Source organism: Amia ocellicauda, chromosome 22 (assembly GCF_036373705.1).
Source record: "Amia ocellicauda isolate fAmiCal2 chromosome 22, fAmiCal2.hap1, whole genome shotgun sequence".
Taxonomy (NCBI): Eukaryota; Metazoa; Chordata; class Actinopteri; order Amiiformes; family Amiidae; genus Amia; species Amia ocellicauda.
This window is the reverse complement of record NC_089871.1, coordinates 12,118,650-12,137,555: the sequence shown is the minus strand read 5'-3', so window position 1 is coordinate 12,137,555 and position 18,906 is coordinate 12,118,650. Positions and strand designations below refer to the sequence as shown.

The window sequence follows — 18,906 nt, the reverse complement described above, 5'->3', positions numbered from 1 at the left end:
TTTTCTGAAGAGTTTTAAGAGAGGACACAGACTTAATCTCATCTGGAAGCCTTCACTGAGAAAGCAAGCTCCCCTTAGATCTATGTTTCGACTAAAATCTTATCTGAAAGCAGCCCATGCACAAGGGTTGGCACGTAAGGGTTATGAAAAACCAAAGTAGTTCCCCACATCATTCATTGAATACGAAAGGAAAATATGGCGCACTCTCCATCACATACCTGCTTCTAGTTTGTGTCGGCAAAGGCAATTAGTGTCAACTTTAGCTAGTAAACTTAAAAATTAGTAAAAACTTGAAAAATAAAAAGTTAGCAAGTAATCTGAAAGTTATTTCCTTTTGACACTTGTCACTGAGTCATACAAGTAACAATTGCAAAATAAAGACTTATTTTAATAAATAGGTAATATGGTTCCTTTGTGAATGGTGGGTATCTACAGCAATCAGTTCATCTTTACTCGGTTATGTCTTTGTCCGTGGCCTCCTCTCCTTCCCCCTGCCTCTATATCTCCATGTGCTCATACTCATGTGAGGGGTCTCCAGTGAAAAGAATTCAACAGCATGGTTGCCAAGACATCAGTGGTGGGGTCAGGGGGCAGCAGATGCCACTCAAGGCAGTGGAAACTGACAGGAAGGGGGAAATATTGTTATCATGCAGAACCAGCTGGCAATCCATTATATAGCGTTGTGTGGCATTTGGGAAATAACTAGTAGCCGATACAAGTAGTTCGGGCAATGTGCGCGTGTGCACACAGTATGTCATGTTCCAGTGCAGTGGTTCTCAATCCTGGTCCTGGAGGAACATCTACCCTGCTGGTATTTTGTCCCACTGAGCTCTCAATGATTTAATTGAACCCTTAATTGAAGTCATTTGATTAATTTTAAATCTTTAAATTGTGAAACTGAAAAAAGTTGGTTACATAATAAGATTATAATTCCCTTATACAATTTTATACTTAAAACCCCTAGTGTTCAATAATTAAAATTAAAAGACTTGAATAAAGGCTCAATTAAGCAATCGAGAGCTCGGTTGGAACAAAAACCAGACCAGGATTGAGAACCACTGTTCCAGTGTGATAGCAGTCTGATTCTGAAAAATTGTCCTGTGAACAGCGAATTGTTGGTTAAGGTATTAAGGTATTATCCTAAGTTTTTAGATAAGCTGAAGTAATTTTCTACTAAATAAACTACTAAAATGTGAGATAATGGATTGGGGATAAGAATACGTTTTGCATTAGAAACTGTTTTAATGAATGGCTGCACGTTAATACCTGTAGAGGGTCTTCCGATGTCCCATTTCGTCGTCTGAAAAGCCCTGTGCGATTAAATAGTCCTGTTTAAGGCCATTATTTTGACATTATTTTGACCTAAAACTGAACTCGATTGAACTGATAATTAGCTTTTTGTATCAGCAGAGAGCTCTGCAAAGCTGCGCTCTGCTCCGGGCTCAGGGCTAACCCGTTGCTGCACACCAGATCCAGACCATAGTTCAAATGCTGTGTGATAACTGTCCGAGCAGCCAAAGCGGTTCTCTCCCGGCTCGGCTATTTGTGACGTCATTGCATTTGTCGTTGCTAAGGAGATGCGTGTGCATGCGTGTGCGTCGTGCTCATGTTATTAAAGTCAATTCATATTAAAGCTGGGCAGTCACATCATTTAGAAACATAATATAATTGGTTGATTGCCTTGACCACTACTGACCCCACCCCACTATAACTTTTATTTAACTAAGTATACTAGCTAAAAACTGGCAACTAACAATGCTGTACCGAGAACCACTTTCACCCTGGTTGTACCCTGAGTGCATGCGTAGCTCCGCACTGCACTCTGGGAACTGAAGTCTTTGTTATTAGCACATAAACTACACAACAGGGATATTCCGAGACTTTGTTAGTTCTGGTACCTTTCTCCTGATCAAGGCTTTTACAATGGGCTTCAATGCCCATCACTGACTCATTGGCCCCCTCTGCTGGCATCTTGACGTTAATTAACCGGACAAGTCGTGTGTTTTTTTTGTGTTTTGGTGTTTCGTTATGTAGATGTATTATACAGTTTTAAGTATATTTGTAAATGAAAAGGATATTCAGTCCTAAATATTAGGTGGGATACATTGGGATGTCTCCTCCGAATCATGAGTGGACTGTAACTCTAGAAGTGGGAAATGTTAGTAGTTGATAAATCAGCACCACAGTTAAAGTCAAGCAGCTTTATTCTGAGCACAGAAGGAGATATTCAGGAAAGCATTATTTGTAAATCAGTAAATAAGCAAGTAACTCGTGTCACAGGCAGCTCTGCTCAGTCTGACTGCAGAACAAGACTCAGATTAATGTAGCAAGTCAAGCCCATTGAAAGACACATAGCTCTGCACCAGTACTCTGTATTGAAACAAGCAAGTAAAGCTCAGTTATTGGCCAGAGTTTCATTGATCCATAGGAAAAATTTGCTGATCTTTGTGTAGATACTTGGCTTCAGTCCACACCTGCTGCTGGCTTTGGAGACGATGCCATATACCACACCATCACAGACCAGGGGACCCCCACCATCTCCCTGAAACACACACATACACACACACAATCATCATGTTTTGAACATCATAGTTGAGGTTAAAGTGCTCAGTCTGGCCATTACAGACAAACTATAAGACACACATTTATATTTTCTGCAAACTATGATTTCCTTTAACAATATTAGTGGATGACATCAGAATGTTTATTATTATTATTATTATTATTATTATTATTATTATTATTATTATTATTATTATGTTATAACCTGTGTTTGTTTGTGTCATTGTTTATATGAGCTCATTATAAGTGGCGTAAACCCCTCTGTGAAATCACTACAGTGATAAACCTCACGCCTTGGGAGACCATGTGCGTAGTGGACTCATCACTACTCTGTGGAGTTGTGTGGTGTGGCATAGTTTGTATACTGTGTGGGGAAACTCCAACCCACACACGTATGGGAAACCAGATTGATGTTAAAAGATACAATTTAAGATATCTTCAATTGAATTGTAGATATCTCAAACTAGCTCCTTTTTAAGATATCTCAAATTCAGTTCGATATCTCAAATTAAATATGGCATATCTCAAAATGACTTCCTGTCCAATTTGAGATATCTCAAACTGAATTCCAGATATCTGGAATTGAACAGGATGTCAAGGTGAAAATGCTGTAGGTTTTCTGTGGACTTCCTGTTCAATTAATAGATATTAATAGATATCTCTAATACAATTCATGATATCTTGAAATGTAGTTAGTTTGAGATATCTGCAATTCGATTTTAAGATATGTTTAATTGTATTTTGAGATATCTCTAAATGACAATTTGGCTTGCCATACACACATCTATAAACACTGCTGCATGTCCCAAGGGTTCTCAGGACCCAACAAATCCTGCCAGTGATTGGCGTATTCAGGTACTGCAGCACAGAGTTGTGAGGTCCCACCTGCCCCGCTAAACTGACTTTTACAGCACTTTTCTTTAACGAAACACTAGCAATTAACAAAAACAGTGAAGAGAACCAAGTAATGTTTTACCCTGCAGACATCATGGTCAGGATCGCCAGCGCAGATATTCCTGTCATTGTACTCATCTTCCCATTGCTCTTTGCAGAACGTGTCACTCCACACTGTCACGTTCACCTCCCGCAGTGTGTCAGAAAGATACCTCGTGTCCTGGTCGCCCCCCCCCCATCCAGCCACAGAGCACACCGTGGACGGCGACACGATCTTCTCCTCCCACGGCAACGGAATCACGGACACATTCTCATTCAGAAGAACTCTACGTTTCAGCTTTAAAAGAGTGAAATAGCTAGTTCAATGAAGCATGCAATGAGAGCAAAGAAGAAACCAAAACCAGAACCCCAAAGAATGGTCATATACACACAAAAAACACGATCTAATTCTTAAGAACAACAAGGTCAAGGTCAAGATCACAAGCATTTCCTAACGGCTCATCAAAATACAGAGTTTGCCATTCTCTTCTGATGATTAGAAAGACTGTTATTGAATGATAGCTTGATTTGAATGTATTTTGTAACTTATTTATTCCACTTATTTAGTTACTCGTTATTTTATTACAGTAATGTATCATGTAGTGTCTTACTTTTAGCAACATGATGTCATTCTCATATTCCTTGTAATCGGGGTGGGGGATAGCCTTTGCCACTCTTCTCAACTGTTGTGCTGCTTCATCTACCATGATATTGTTAGCCCCAAGCACAGCAAGGTAATGCCTGTGAATAAAAAAATTGAAATATATATTTTACACGTTGTTACTGTTCACTCTTAATATATCTCACAGATTGATGATGGATAGATAGATGATGGATAGAGAGATAAACTTTGAAATAAACAGTCCCCTGTATGTTTATAATTCAGGAGATCAATAATCTTTAATGTCCACACTCACTTTCCTTGGCAGTGTGCTGCAGTCAAGATGAAGTCCTCTCGGATCAAAAAGCCACCACAATTGGATGAGATCTTCTCTTTTCCAACTACAAGGTAGGCCATGTAGGGGCGGCCGTGGCCCTGGCCCTGGAGTTCCTGCTTCTCCATGGTCTCAACGCCAGAGACACCTGTCAATCAAACATAGCTGGGGCCCATTGTCCACACACAATTATGGAATGGGGGTGGGCAGGACAGGTTGTGGTGTCCAGTACCCTTTATCCCTCAGACACACCCATTTTCCCTTTAACAAGATGGGTGATTTCTATTTAAATGCTTTTTCTTTTTTTATTGACCAATTTATGAATGATTTTGTTTTAGATTCCATATTCTAACTGTCTAACTCTGATCTCTTCTGTGTAGCGTTGGACTTGTGCATTTTTTGGGACCAATCAGTTAAAGGCCCTCGTCTTCCCATATAGGGGTCTCAAACACATCTCCCAGTTTCTAATATCTTGAAAATATATGTTTGCAAGTGTGTTACATATTTAGATACATAAATGAGACCTTACGCGTGAATGAAGACCCCAGGATGCCTGTCCTTCTGCATTCATGCTGTACAACCTCATCATAATCTGACATGCAAATTTAGACGGGAACACTGACATTACAATTTCTGAAGAATGCTAATAATCAAAAGAGTTCAGAGTCTACCTGCAAGTGCAGAAGTCACACCGCAAAGCACCAGGATACACAGAGACGCCATGCTGGGAGTGAGAGAGCTGCGCTACTGCCAGCACACAGTGTCCCGTGCTCTGACCGGTGTCTCTCACAATAACAGGAAAGCAATGCGCGTGCCTGTTTCCAGGGAGGTGCCTGTATGAGCCAAAACATTTCACTTCATCAGGATTTTCCAACAGCATTTTTAGTTTTGACTGTTTCTTGGGAAGGGAACTAATAATAGCAGTATATTTTACTCCATCTACAGGGGCTATAGGAAGTGTTACAACCTGACATTTTAATGCATATAAATGAGATATATTTGTGAAATGTACAATACCTGTCAATTCTTCTTGGCAAAACTGTTCAAGCTCTGTCAAGTTGAATGGGGATCGTTGGTGGACAGCTTTGACTTCGAACACACTACCCAAATCTGGGACCTAACAGAGATAGGTTTATGTAATAAGAAATCATATGAATTCCTTTTATTACACACAGATGAACTCCATTCATGAAGACTTCACAGGTTTTTATTTTTAATTGATTTGTTTTTTCACCCCTTGATCCCCCCCCCATGGGAAGTGTGGAGTCGGTTGTGTAAATCAATTTAAATGCATCAAAAGTTGTGTTAAAGTCCAACGGGGTGAACACTTCCTATAGCCCCTGTACGTGGTAGAATTTATACTGCTAGTCTTAATTCCTTAGTTCCCTTCCCAAGAAACAGACAAATCTGAAAATGCTGTCCCCACACAAACAAGTCTAGGAATGCAATAGTCATGAGAATTGAGACGTCCTGGCGAAGTGAAATGCTACGGCTCAGACAGACTCCTCCCTGGAAACAGGCAGACACATTGCTTTCCTGTTATTGTGAGAGACACTGGTCACAGGGTCTTTCTTCCAATGTATGCTCTCATCTATCTATCTGTTTTCTAATTCAGTTGGAAATGTATATATCTGACATAAGAAAGGAGAAATGCAGTCCTCAAAATTGGAACACAGAAGAGTGCGGAGCAACTAACTTTTCACTCTCTTAAAACAGTAAACAGGGAGACAGGGTGCCCCCACAGTCTTTCCTGTATCAACACTCCTTACTTACTTACTCCTTACTTGTGTTGACTCAATCCACATAGCTACATACGGTATATATACATATATTGTTTCTTTTGCTAAACATTAAGATGCAGGTGGTTGACAACTATGTCACAGGGCACAGGCGCTTCACACGAACACCGTGCAGATTTCCCCCCTTCTGTGGGGGCTGCGGGTTTGCATGCAGGCAGGATTCGTGCAACACAATGCAAAAGGCAACACCTAGGCTTGGAGTGACAATCTGCTAGATGCCTGTTTTGCAGTCACAGATGTCAGTTCTCAAGATCCTCTGCCCTCGAGTTCCGTCATTGCAAAGAGCCACAGCTTACTGTGAGGGGTGGGGGTGGTACTTAAGCAGGGAGGCTGCACAGCTTTCCTCCAGTCATCCCGCTGACACCATGCCCTCTACCTGCATGCTGCTGCTGACCGTGCTCCTGCCTGCCCTGGCTCTCTCTGGTAAGGTGTCACGGCGCCCGGCCACTCTGCCACACATACAGCAAGCTATATTGGGACAGAGACTTTTTTTTCCAGAGACAGAAGACATAGTGTCATGTATAGATAGGATGGGGTTTGGTGGGTCTCTGTGTGTGTGTGCATCTTAACGGTAAAACATCTCAGAGTGTATGGAATGCATTCACTTTTCCTGGATTCCACATACCTATAAGGCCCACTCATTGTCTTCCTATTGCACTCCTGCTCTCACCCCTTTAGCAGAGATGGAGGAATGTCCATGTGCTGAAATTTACACTTGGCAGAAAGTGGATAAAGGTTTGGTCTTTGTCTTCCAGGCCACGTGGACTCTGGGATTGTGGGAGGGAGAACTGCCAAGCCACACTCCAGACCTTACATAGTCTCCTTACGGGAAAATAACAAACATGTCTGTGGGGGGTTCTTGGTGTCCCAATACTTTGTGATGACGGCTGCCCACTGCTTTCAATGGTAAGAGTACAGGAGCTTAATTCCACTCAACACAATGTTGTTTCTGCCACATTATTATCACTGTTGTTCTTCCATTCTGTTTTTTTTCTTTCCCTTCAAAGGGGGAAACAAATAGTGGTGGTGGTGGGCGCTCATTACATCAGCAAAGCAGAGGCATCAAAGATGATAGGTGTGCGATATTATCACATCTACCCAGGCTTCTCTAACACAACGCTGGCCAATGACATCATGCTACTGCAGGTGAGCGGGAGACGAACCGAGGTTCTGGGCTCCACCTGCTGCCTCGTTTCAGCTCTCTGTCTGCCTGCTAAGATTTTACTGATGCACACAATCAAGTTCACAATTTTATTTATTCTACTTCTGTTGCGTCTGTGTCTTCTCCTCCATCTGAGCCAGTGTAAGTCGAGGATTCTGACTCATCCCGCCAGTCTGAATACAAAACAGTTTTCCTATCAGTCTAGGGTACACGCTAGTACTGGGACGTCTTGTTTTCTGCTCACACTTGTATTCAACGGACAAAATGTCACCCTGCAGTCTTCAAAAGCCTGTAGGAAACCTCTCAGTCACTGGCTGCTGTGTCTTTGGGTTACAGCTGGAAAGAGCCGTTTTCCCCACCAAAGAAGTGAAGTGGATCGACCTCCCGAAAAGAGACAATGATGTCAAGGACAAAACAGTGTGCAGTGTCGCTGGATGGGGGGCTACGGAAACGCACGGTCGCGCCAGCCCTCAGCTCCAGGAGGTGAACGTAACCATCGTGGGCAGGAAATCCTGTGAAAAGGAGTGGAAGAAAACATTGACTGCAGGGATGATGTGTGCAGGGGGCAGCGCAGATAACAAAGGGTTCTGTCAGGTAAGAAAGGAGGAACAGTGAAGTGTTCTCCTTATGTAATCAGTGACCAGCGATATCAATTAAGTCATTTGCATACGAAATCTAATGTTAGCAATTGCCCTATGCTGTATTCACAGATTGATTGTAATACAATGTGTGACTGCATTTGTGATTGCAAGCATACATTAATTGAACCTGGAGTGAAGCATTGAGGTATCTGTGCATTTACATGAAAGAGTGGAAATACAGATGAACAATGTATAATCAGTGATATTGCAGAGAGATCTTGTTAATTACAATACCAGACAAACACTGCCTGTTGAGCAGTTTGCCTTGATGTGAGTATTTAAATTTCACTAATCAAAATTACATCCTGTTACAAATTCAGCACAAACGTTATACCCATCATTTTGATGTTAAAAGGGTGTCAATTCTATGAATACACAGTAGGGGTCACCAGCTTTATGTCGATCAGTGTTTGTTATATTGATGTATGGAGAGCTTGGATTACACAAAGAATGTGAATTTCCAGGCAGATAGCATGAAGTACACATAGGTTGCATCTCTCTCCATATATATATGAAATTACCAAGGCTGAGACAATCTGTTATCAGTGTTTTGTTTTTCCATGGGGTTTCAGAAAGGTGTCTTGTCTTCCCAGGGGGACTCCGGTGGACCGTTGGTGTGTAAGAAAACTGCGGTGGGAATTGTGTCTTTCAATGAGAAGGGTAACTGTAATAAGCCTCAATGCCCTAATGTCTACACCCAGGTGTCTAAATATTTGCCCTGGGTAAACTGCATCATGAAAAGCATCAAATGATCCAGAGGTGATGTACCTCTCTGAACCCACAGACAAAGACACACCACTCCAATACACATGTGTGTGCTGCATAATACTTATCAAGCATAAGAGCGACAAGTACAAAATAAATGACTTGTACACTTAGACGTGTTGTGGTTTATTTTGCACTTACGATTGACAAGTAATGTGTTTGTCTTTTTTTCTTAAAAACAAAAAGGTGTACCTTTATGAAATCTAAAAGGAAAATAAATATATACCACCCTTTCCTGTATCACTTTGTTGTGCCATCTGAAATAAAAAATACCTGATTTCATCTGAATGCTTGTGGCTTTTCTGTGGTGGGCATAAATTACAGGCACATTTGATGTTGCAAAATTAAACCCTCCTTTAGCCACTGGTTGAAGGACACTCAGCAAACTGCAAAGCATAAGAACGGTGTCTTATGTGGTGAAACTGGTTACTGACAATGATGAGATCAGACCTGAAGAGCCTGTGCTTCACAAGATGACTGCTTTTTTCAGCGTAGTCACAGGGGGGGCTTGTGTTGTGGTCTTGACCAGATAGGGCCTCTTTCTTCACAGAGACATCTATGAAAATCACCCACAGGCACATCCACAGCTTCCTGTGAAGGGAGTACTTCAGTGGATGACAATGCTCAGCTCTGCATCAGCCATCCCTTGGAGGTGTGGAGTGTCTCCCTGACATCATGCCTTCTACCTGTCTGCTGCTGCATCCCATTGTCTGTTATTGTGTATAGACTTTGTCTTGTTTCTATTTTTGCTTTGAACTCTAAATGTACCTTTATGTATTTAAGATTTTTAAGAGTACTGGTGCACAACATCAAGTTCACAATGTTATTTATTATACTTCTGATGCATCTGTGTCACCTCCATCTGAATCGGACTTAGCCTGTGATTCTGACTTATCCCGCCACTTTGAATTCAAAACAGTTTTCCTTTAACTGTTCACACCACGGAACTGGAAGGGAGGTGATGGTGGTTATTGGTACATTTAATCTTGTTATTACCTCACTATTCTTGAATCCAACTCGCAAAATGACCCTACAAGTCTCCAAAAGCTGACAAGAAACACCTCGGTCACTGACCGCTGTGCCCTTGTCTTACAGCTGAAGAAACCTATTAAAGAGAGCAAGAACGTGAACTGGATCAAACTGCCCAAAAAGGACAAGGACATCAGGGACAAGGAGTGTACTGTCGCTGGATGGGGGCTACAAAAACAAATGCATCCTCCAGCTCACGGTTTCAGGAGGTTAACATAATACTCGTGAGCCAAAGAATTTGCAAAACATTCTGGGGAATAGACTTCACTTCAAATATGATGTGTGCTTGGGGATCCAATGGAAAAAGAGGTTTTTGTTGGATAAGGTTAGCGGAGGTTAAGGTTAATCATGAACTCATATTCAAATGTGGAAGGTGGTGTACAAAAGCCAATGTTAGTAATGTCACCATTCTGCACAGAAAGCAGTGTCTGTAATTGTTTGTCTACTGTGCATCAACTGGATATTTAGTGGAATATTGAGGCATCACTGAATATTAACTTAAAAAGGTGTCTTGTCTTCCCAGGGGGACTTTGGTGGACCGTTGCGTTGGTGTGTAAAAAAACTGCGTGGGAATTGTCTTTCAATGAGAAGGGTAAGTGTAATAAGCCTCAATGCCCTAACGTCTACACCCAGGTGTCTAAATATTTGCCCTGGGTCAACTGCATCATGAAAAGCATCAAATGATCCAGAGGCAATGCACCTCTCTGAACCCACAGACACAGACACATCCCTCCAATACACATGTGTGTGTTGCATAATACTTATCAAGCATAAGAGCGACAAGTAAAAAATGATTTGTACACTTAAACTTTTGTGCTTAAGACAAGTAATGTGTTTGTCTTTTTTTTCTTAAATACAAAAAGGTGTACCTTTATGAAATCTAAAAGGAAAATAAATATATACCACCCTTTCCTGTATCACTTTGTTGTGCCTTCTGAAATAAACAATATCTGATTTAATCTGAATGCTTGTTCTTTTCTGTGAAGTGGGCGTCGATGTTTGATGTTGCAAAATAAAATCCTCCTTAGCCACTGGTTCTGCTGTTCGAAGGGTTAGTTGTTCATGAATATGTCTTGGGTTGAGGGGAAGACAAATTGTCCATTGACAGGCAGGTTCATCTGAACATACATTGGTTATGTGCTGGCCAGACCACAGAAGCATTGGAAACAGTGGAGTCTGTATGACAGTCAGCACACTGAGATGCCTGAGAACTGTGTTATGTGGTGATACTGGTTACTGACAATGAAGCGTACAGGTCTGTCAGAAAAGGCGATGACTGTGCTGCTATTGCTTTCATTTCCCATAACCTTGAAGGTGTGTGAAACTAATCAGTCCCTATTGAGACCTTGAGGAATTTCTAAAGGTGTTGTGCAAGACCCAATGAACCAGGGCCCCCAGGTCTTATCAACTAGAACAGGGGCTGCTAATTGCTCACTTCCCAATCCAATCCATTCCATTTCAATGCATTCCATAAAATAAGCAATTAAAAGTGCTGGAAGAATCACACTCTATCGATAACATCAGAGCCGAAGAGCCTGTGCTGCCAGAGATGACCGCTTCCTCAGTGTAATCACAGGGGGGCTTGTGTTGTGGTCTTGACAAGATAAGGTCACAGGTCTTGACAAGATTTCTTCACAGATACGTGTCTGAAACTCATGCACAGGAGTGTCCACAGCTTCCTGTGAGAAGGGTGCTTAAGCAATGACAATTCTCAGCTCTCCCCCAGTCATCCCTTGGAGGTGTGGAGCTGACAGCCTGCCCTGCGTCTCACTGACATCATGCCTTCTACCTGTCTGCTGCTGCTGACAGCGCTCCTGCCCGCCCTGGCTCTCTCCAGTAAGGCACCACGGCACCCGGCCACACTGCTCAGTTACACTGGGACAGAATAGAGACTTAGTGTTTGCTGGAAACCACAGCAACCAAACAGTTACCTGTTTTCCAGACTTTGCTAGTTGTGCTGTAGATTAATCATGTATTGACTGCAGGGGGGGGGGGGGGGGAGAATAGACCTTTTTATGAGGAGGAGGCAGAAGGCATCTTTCTCTTGGTGAAGTATAGAGAAGACTGTGTGGAAAGCCTTGGAGAGACATTGATATGGGGGAGATACCTCACATGAAACATGTAGACTCTGGTGGATGGTGACAGTCAGCGACTAAGATGCTTTGTGTTGTTAGACCAGATACTGACAATGGAGAGCACAGGTCTGTCCAAACAGGCAGTTTGTGTGCTGGTTATGCTTTAACCTCTCATAACCATAACCACGTTGTCTGGAACTATCAGATCCAGATTAGCCGTCACATTTTAAAAGGTATGTTCTACAGGATCCACTGAACCACTGTCCCTAGACAGTTATTTTTACTTGAGAACATATCAAATAAAGACAGTGATTTTCCATTTATTTTATTGCAATTTTTTCATCAAAGGTTGCATCTGAGAGGACAGATACTTGATTCTTGTTGTCTTCATATCTTTGAGATGGTTTTTGGAGGGTTGTTTTAGAACCCACACTCTGACCTGTCTTGCAGCCTCCTTTGATTCTGAGATAATCAATGGGAAAGTGGCTAAGAAGAACTCCCTGAAGTACATGGCATCTGTACAAGTCAATGGGAAACATCACTGTGGAGGATTTCTGGTATCAAAAAAATTTGTGATGACTGCTGCCCACTGCTACAAGGGGTAAGACTCTGGACTGCTGGACTTCTTACAAATAAATTAATGCTTTAAATTGGACTGGTTTCTAATCTTACTTTGAACCACAGTTGGACTTTTTTCTTTCACATGATGTGTCTCTTTTTACGGGGCAAAACATTTAGAATGACAATGATGATGAATGTATACATATGACACAGGAAATCATACTTCAAAACATAGGACTCCCTAGTCCAAGCCAAAGCAAGTCCTCAATTTAAGCAATGGAGGGAGGGTTACCTGCAAATGTACAGGGATAAACATCAACGAGAGCCTAGAGAGAGAAAATGATATAGAATATCTGTTGTAATGGTGCTCTGCTGTTTCTCTGCAGTGAGAAGATGAATGTGGTCCTTGGAGTCCACGACTTGGAGTCCACAAAGAAAGGTAAAAATATAAAGAAGTTCATAGTGAAGAAAGAATACAGACACCCAGAATACAAAGACTTGAAATCTGGCCATGACATCATGCTCCTTCAGGTACTGATAATTCTCTTTTCATTATTTGTATGTGTGTTCACTGTGTTGTAAAACTGATGATGTACAAACCAGATTTTGTTTTCTCATTTGAAAATCCTCAACTTAAAAAACAACAACTAAAATCTCTATATTTCTTTCTTATAAGCTGTCAGAAACAGTGAAATTAGGCAAGAACTTGGAAGTGGTAATGCTTCCTCAGAAAGACGTAGAGTTGAAGCCGAACAGCGAGTGCATCGTCGCGGGCTGGGGTGCCATTCAGAGTGGAAAAACGTCAGTGGCCAATCTCCGCGTTGTCAACGTAACAACTATTGACAACAAGGTCTGCCAGAAAGAATGGGCAAGGTTTCTAAAACTCCCACAAAACATCCTCTGTGCTGGGGGCTTTGGCACCAAAAATGGAGCCTGTCAGGTAGGTGCACAACATTTTCTTTCCGTTTTATACTACATTTCCACACATTTCTGGTCAGTATACCTCTTATATACCTTCCATCAAAGTGAAAGTGCTATAAAGCATATGGCAAATTATGTCTGATTCAGGCAAAGTCAATGCATAATAAGAGCAAGGGGACATTTTAAAGATAGCATGCACCTTCACAATTTTTATTAGTGTATGATGTCATTATCTTTCTCATTGTTTTTTCTTACAGGGTGACTCCGGGGGTCCTCTGGTGTGTAGGGGTGTGGTGTCCGGTATCGTTTCTTTCAATTATAGGAACAACTGCGATTATCCCAATCTGCCTAATGTTTACACACAAGTCTCCAAGTTCCTGCCATGGATTAAGAAGATCATCACCAATAATTCCTAATTCTTCCTGAAGAGTGCTGTTTCAGGGACGTTTATACCGCATTAAAATCCCTTTACAATTATTAGCATTAGACAGCTGATTAAGAGACCGATTCAACTTGGCAAATGTTTAGGCTGTTTCACAAGCAAATAGCTAAGTCCCAAAAATTATAACTTCAATGTTTACCCTGTTAATGCTGTAGCTTTTAAAGTGACATTAACGCCTGTTTTTTCCCAGAAAAAGTTGTGATGATGTTAACAATGAAGAGACATGTTACAATTACATTACTGGAAAATCTGTAGCAATATGTGGGGAAGTATTATTTTATCTTTTCTGGAACAATGCTGCTTGCACTTTCAGCAATTTCACAATGAATGTACTGACTGTCTTGCTATCAGAATAAATTCAGAATTCTTTGCCTAGACTGGATATTTCATTGAGTTTTGCACATTATATTAATTTCTTCAGGAACAAAATCATACTGAGGGCAAAGTCTGGGCTTCAACACTTACAACAACAGACAAAACCACAATTACAAATACATTTCTCTCATACACTCTCTCTGGCTATATATCTCTATACATATGCAGTATTCAGTTTACATAGATATAGATATGTGTGTGTAAACATATGTAAACATATGTAGAAAGATACTGAGATTGGTCTGATCCTTATCAAAAGGTTTTATCCATACCTAAAAGACATTTATCTTTTGCCTGATGTGGTAACAGTTCAAACAAAAAGATGAACATCTGCAGAGTACCTATTGATGGCACAGCTCTGATGGTGGGAAGAGCTCAGTTTTCTGCGGTTCACCACAGCAAAACAAGGGTGTTGAGAGCGTGGGGAGAGGCAGGGGCGGACGGAAAACCATACACTTCAAAGCAATAGTCATACTTTTGTTCTCCAATGTCATGTTGCAAAAAACCACTGCACTGAGATCACGTCAAAGCCACCAACAGAAAAACTGCAGGGTGAATGTGGCATACGGTACAGGGGACGACACAGCTGCACAGCTTGGTGCATCTCAAAGGGCAAAATAATATAAACCTAAGAATCTAAGATTATTATTATTATTTATTTATTTCTTAGCAGATGCCCTTATCCAGATTAACCAACAAACACCCTTGAGGGGAGCTTCTGTTTAAATCTCCATGTCCCTGTTTTCTTCCTGGTTCCTTTACATTTTCTTCATGCATGCTTGTTCTAACTGCTGTTCTGACTACCTATAACAGTGAGCAGGAAATAAATGCATACTTAATAAAAAGGGATCTGTATTGAACTTGAAAACTGCACTGACATTTTCTGCAACCTGTCGCCCGACATGACACAAAAGCACTTGGATGTCAGAAGAGAACAAGAGGACAATAAAATAAAAATAAAAACTTGCCTTTATCTTTGCTTTTAAAGTTACTTATTTAATAGAATCAGAAATTACTCAGGGCCCATGTGACCCAGCGGTTGGAAAATATTCAGACTGAGGGCGACTTCAACTTCAGCAGCTGTGGTTTTTGCACAGATATATGTATTCTTTTCTTATCAACCTTGTTTTGTGGGTTTCTGACTGGCAGGTTAGTGAGTGTGTTGTACTGAAGTGACAAGACACAAGACGGGGGGGAGGGCATGCTTGAAGGATGTTGTGTTTCGGGGGTGGGGGGGGGCTCATTTTGCATTTGTGAAAATCCTAGTTAAATATATGACCTATATATCTTTAGTATATTTACACTGGCACTTTTTCAGCCCTGGGATACCCCTGAGAGTGGTGTTTGTGCTTGTATTCCAGCTTTCAGTTACCCAATACATCCCTTAATTAAACTCAGAGTGTTTTAAATTTCAGATAATGGTCCTTTTCTATTGCTGTATGTACACTTTCCTTTTTCTATACATTTAAAAAAAAAAATTACTGTAGAAGTATTTTTTCAGGGACCTCTGCTGATCGTCTGTTCAGAAGTAGTCATGGATTTCACTAGCAGTACATTTCAGTGCATTTCAGCTGTGGCACCACAATTTCAAGAAATTGGCTTTCCATCCACTAGGATGCTGTTAAGCAATGAAAGACCCTTCGGATTTGAAGTTTGCCGTTAGGAGATTGTGAAATGCCATGGTCAAAGGGTTCCCCTTCTAATCATGCCCACAGAAAAGATAAAGAGGTAAAGCTCACAGTTTTGAAATAACAGTTGAGACCCTCAGCTGTGGCCAAGGAGAGATGTGCTCCGCCGCTATTCTGTGCTGCTGCATCGCGCTGTTTGCTCTACATGGTGGTAAGTCACAGACCTCTTCCCTACTTTCATTTTCAAACAGCATCAATCCACCTTTGAGTGTCACTAACAACCTTACGGTTAACCTGTAAAACTGCCCTAGTGCAGAACAATACACAGAGGATATCATCAATATTTCCCTTCTATCATTTCTCTCAACACGTCATTTGCTGCATTTCAATTTCTTATCCTTTTTATTGTGGCTTATTTTATTAATAAATATAGAATTTAATATTGGGCAGTGAAAATATGATGAGATTGCATTGCAATGCTGTACTTGGGAGACTGGAGAAATTAATCAGTCCCAATGATCCATCCAGGCATTTCTTTCAAGGATATAAAAGAGTCGTCTTTGACTGCACAGCTTGGAATCTAGTCCCAGATTCTCCCAATCCTTTCTGGGAGTTGCCTTTGATTTTCAGTCTTTAATTGTCACCATGGGCCTTCTCTTGACCCTGCGTCAGTGCTGAGGTCGGGGTTCACCTTGCTCCAAGGGTGACAGCTCCAAAGTGATGGAGAAGATCGCAAGTTGAATGAGTCTGAAGGGAGGGGTGACTGCGAGAGGTCTCACATTTGAGGAACAGGGGTGAACACCAATCTTAAGTGAAATTTGCAGCATGTTGCCAAAGGAATTTGAGCCCCTCACAGCTCGACTCCACACTGAACGTCACCAACCTGTTTTTCTGAACACAAGGCTGTGAACACAGAGCCCTGAGAAGTGCAATTCTGTCCCTACAGGAGCATCCCAGGTTGGCATTATTGGAGGCCAGGAGGCTTCACCTCATTCAAGACCCTATATAGCCTCCCTCCAGCTAAATGGCCAGAACTTCTGCGGGGGGGTGCTGGTGAGGGAGGATTTTGTGCTGACAGCTGCACACTGCCAAGGGTAAGCCCTCCTATACCAGACAATGAGCCCCTGCCATAGAGCAACGCACACACATTTACATATGGATGGGTTTACCATTGCTGCTTTTCCAATTATTATTTAAGGTGGCTGTTTTTGAGTAACTGTATTTGTCTATGCCCATCCAGGCAGCAACAAGTGGTCCTAGGGGCTCACTCACTGGGTACCAAAGAGGACACACAGCAGGTGTTCAGGATAAAATATTCCTTCCCCCACCCCAAATACACCGACCAGTCAGTGGACCATGACATCATGCTGCTGAAGGTGAATCTCAGACCTGCCAACCAAATCATGCCCTCTGTTACATATAGTTATAGCTTTTTCTTCAAAACAAAAATCTGCTGATGGGTCTTTTAAATTCAAACCTTGCCACAAAGACATATCAATTTGATTAGCAATTCTACAATTACAGAATCCAGGTGTACAAAAATATATTGTGTAACTTGTTTTACCTCATGAGAGCATAGCTAAAGCAATGCCTGTTTCCCACAGCTGGACAGGAAAGCAACCCTGAACTCGTCTGTGAAAATCATCCGCATGAAACTCAGGGGGCGAGTGAGGCAGGGCACGGTTTGCAGTACCACCGGCTGGGGGGACATCTTTGACAACTTCACGGCCTCCGACGTACTGCGGGAGGTCAACACCACCGTCATCAGCCAGAGAGCCTGCAAAAGCCGTTGGGCTCAGGCCATCACCATCACCAATACTATGATATGCGCCACCGACCACGGGCAGTTCGAGGGCTTCTGCTCGGTAAGTTGAATTTTGTATTTGCAGAGGAAGCTGGAAGGGATTGGGGTTTAAAGCTGTGCAATAGCTGCAGTTCAGGTGCCCCAGTTTGGGATCCATCTCGTTAAAGGACAATTATGAAACATCTTTCAAAACTGTCTATGCTAGTGTACTTCAGACAAGTGTAGATATCACTAGAGCTTTTGGTATATTTTAAAGCAATGGATAATATGTCACTTTACAACAATAGTATATGTTTTTAAAGATATGCATTATTGGAAAGTACATTTGAAAACCTGGCCTCTATTCAGATTACTTTGGTTGCTTACTTTCTGCTTGTAGCATGTAGAAAAAAAAAGTTTTGGTTTTAAACTTTTACAATACAAAACAACACCAAAAACACCAACTTCACCAGTTGCCAATACAATGCTTATAATCCTGCTCCTGCTGTGAATGCTTATTTTCACCTTAGCAAATAGCACCCCCTGCTGAAAAGCCTGTGTCATGTGTTTCAGGGAGACTCTGGTGGCCCCCTGGTGTGCAGTGGCGAGACGGTGGGGGTCGTTTCCTTCTCGAGCAGGAAGTGTGGCGACCCCAAATACCCCGATGTCTACACCCGCATTGCCGGCTACAGGACATGGATTCAGAAAGTCCTGAAAGAGAATTAAACCAACTGAATATCTGCCAGCTCTGATAGTTTGTCTGTCTGTTTCTCTCTCTCATTTAAGTTAATCTGCGCAACACCAAATCTGTACTACTACTACTAATAATATTAAAAATAGTAGTGAAATGTGGTCTTCATTGCACATGCAGTCCTTTTGTATGTTTGCTTTCCAGCTATTCAATTAAAGCAATTTAAATAAATAGTTCATCTGGGCTGCTGCTCATTGCATTTCCTATTTCCAAACTATTTTTTCTAATGCTATTCTGATGAAATCTGTGGGTATATCTCAGGATATGCTTCTACAGTTATACAGGATATAAATGTGTCTGAAGACAGTTAGCATTCATTTCTCTGAGTCACTTCCCCACCTGCAAGTCTCTCCTTATTTCAGTTCCCCTCAGCCACAATTACAGTGACTTGGCACTTCGGCAATGTAGTCTTGAAAGAAAGGTAAATTGAACAGTAAGTCTAACCATCTTGCAGTTATAAAGCATGGCCGCATAACTGAAATGTCTCATTATTGGCAAATAATAATAACCAAAAAAAAGGTGGAAAGACTCCAATCAGCATCTA

At 41.6% G+C, this 18,906-nt stretch overlaps 3 protein-coding genes across 3 annotated transcripts; 2 read left to right on the top strand and 1 right to left on the bottom strand.

Annotated features, from left to right (window-relative positions):
* Nucleotides 1-2,186: 2,186 nt before the first annotated feature.
* LOC136718158 (granzyme B(G,H)) lies at nt 2,187-5,246 on the bottom strand. The gene is made up of 5 exons (XM_066695799.1): nt 5,102-5,246; nt 4,413-4,578; nt 4,107-4,236; nt 3,539-3,793; nt 2,187-2,542 (listed from the first exon to the last, which is right to left on the bottom strand). The coding sequence occupies exons 1-5, from the start codon at nt 5,151-5,153 to the stop codon at nt 2,396-2,398; spliced, it is 750 nt and encodes a 249-aa protein (XP_066551896.1). The 5' UTR covers nt 5,154-5,246; the 3' UTR covers nt 2,187-2,395.
* A 1,279-nt stretch (nt 5,247-6,525) lies between these two features.
* LOC136718542 (transmembrane protease serine 9) lies at nt 6,526-13,799 on the top strand. Its single transcript, XM_066696292.1, has 10 exons — nt 6,526-6,652; nt 6,985-7,135; nt 7,237-7,375; nt 7,728-7,985; nt 8,626-8,781; nt 9,893-9,974; nt 12,352-12,502; nt 12,849-12,993; nt 13,139-13,402; nt 13,641-13,799. The coding sequence occupies exons 1-10, from the start codon at nt 6,595-6,597 to the stop codon at nt 13,797-13,799; spliced, it is 1,563 nt and encodes a 520-aa protein (XP_066552389.1). The 5' UTR covers nt 6,526-6,594.
* A 2,123-nt stretch (nt 13,800-15,922) lies between these two features.
* On the top strand, nt 15,923-18,538 carry LOC136718240 (mast cell protease 1A). The gene is made up of 5 exons (XM_066695911.1): nt 15,923-16,039; nt 16,775-16,922; nt 17,069-17,204; nt 17,433-17,693; nt 18,185-18,538. Exons 1-5 carry the CDS (start codon nt 15,985-15,987, stop codon nt 18,335-18,337), a joined length of 753 nt encoding a protein of 250 aa, XP_066552008.1. The 5' UTR covers nt 15,923-15,984; the 3' UTR covers nt 18,338-18,538.
* Nucleotides 18,539-18,906: the final 368 nt, after the last annotated feature.

Coding starts and splice junctions, on each gene's coding strand:
- LOC136718158 (XM_066695799.1), bottom strand. CDS start 5,153: ATGGCGTCTCTGTGTATCCTGGTGCTTTGCGGTGTGACTTCTGCACTT. Junction 4,579..5,101: donor TGTGACTTCTGCACTTGCAG/GTAGACTCTGAA, acceptor TTTGATTGACAG/GTGTCTCTGGCGTTGAGACC. Junction 3,794..4,106: donor ATGACATCATGTTGCTAAAA/GTAAGACACTAC, acceptor ACTCTTTTAAAG/CTGAAACGTAGAGTTCTTCT.
- LOC136718240 (XM_066695911.1), top strand. CDS start 15,985: ATGTGCTCCGCCGCTATTCTGTGCTGCTGCATCGCGCTGTTTGCTCTA. Junction 16,040..16,774: donor GCTGTTTGCTCTACATGGTG/GTAAGTCACAGA, acceptor CTGTCCCTACAG/GAGCATCCCAGGTTGGCATT. Junction 17,205..17,432: donor ATGACATCATGCTGCTGAAG/GTGAATCTCAGA, acceptor TGTTTCCCACAG/CTGGACAGGAAAGCAACCCT.
- LOC136718542 (XM_066696292.1), top strand. CDS start 6,595: ATGCCCTCTACCTGCATGCTGCTGCTGACCGTGCTCCTGCCTGCCCTG. Junction 7,986..8,625: donor ATAACAAAGGGTTCTGTCAG/GTAAGAAAGGAG, acceptor TTGTCTTCCCAG/GGGGACTCCGGTGGACCGTT. Junction 8,782..9,892: donor GCATCATGAAAAGCATCAAA/TGATCCAGAGGT, acceptor CTTGTCTTACAG/CTGAAGAAACCTATTAAAGA.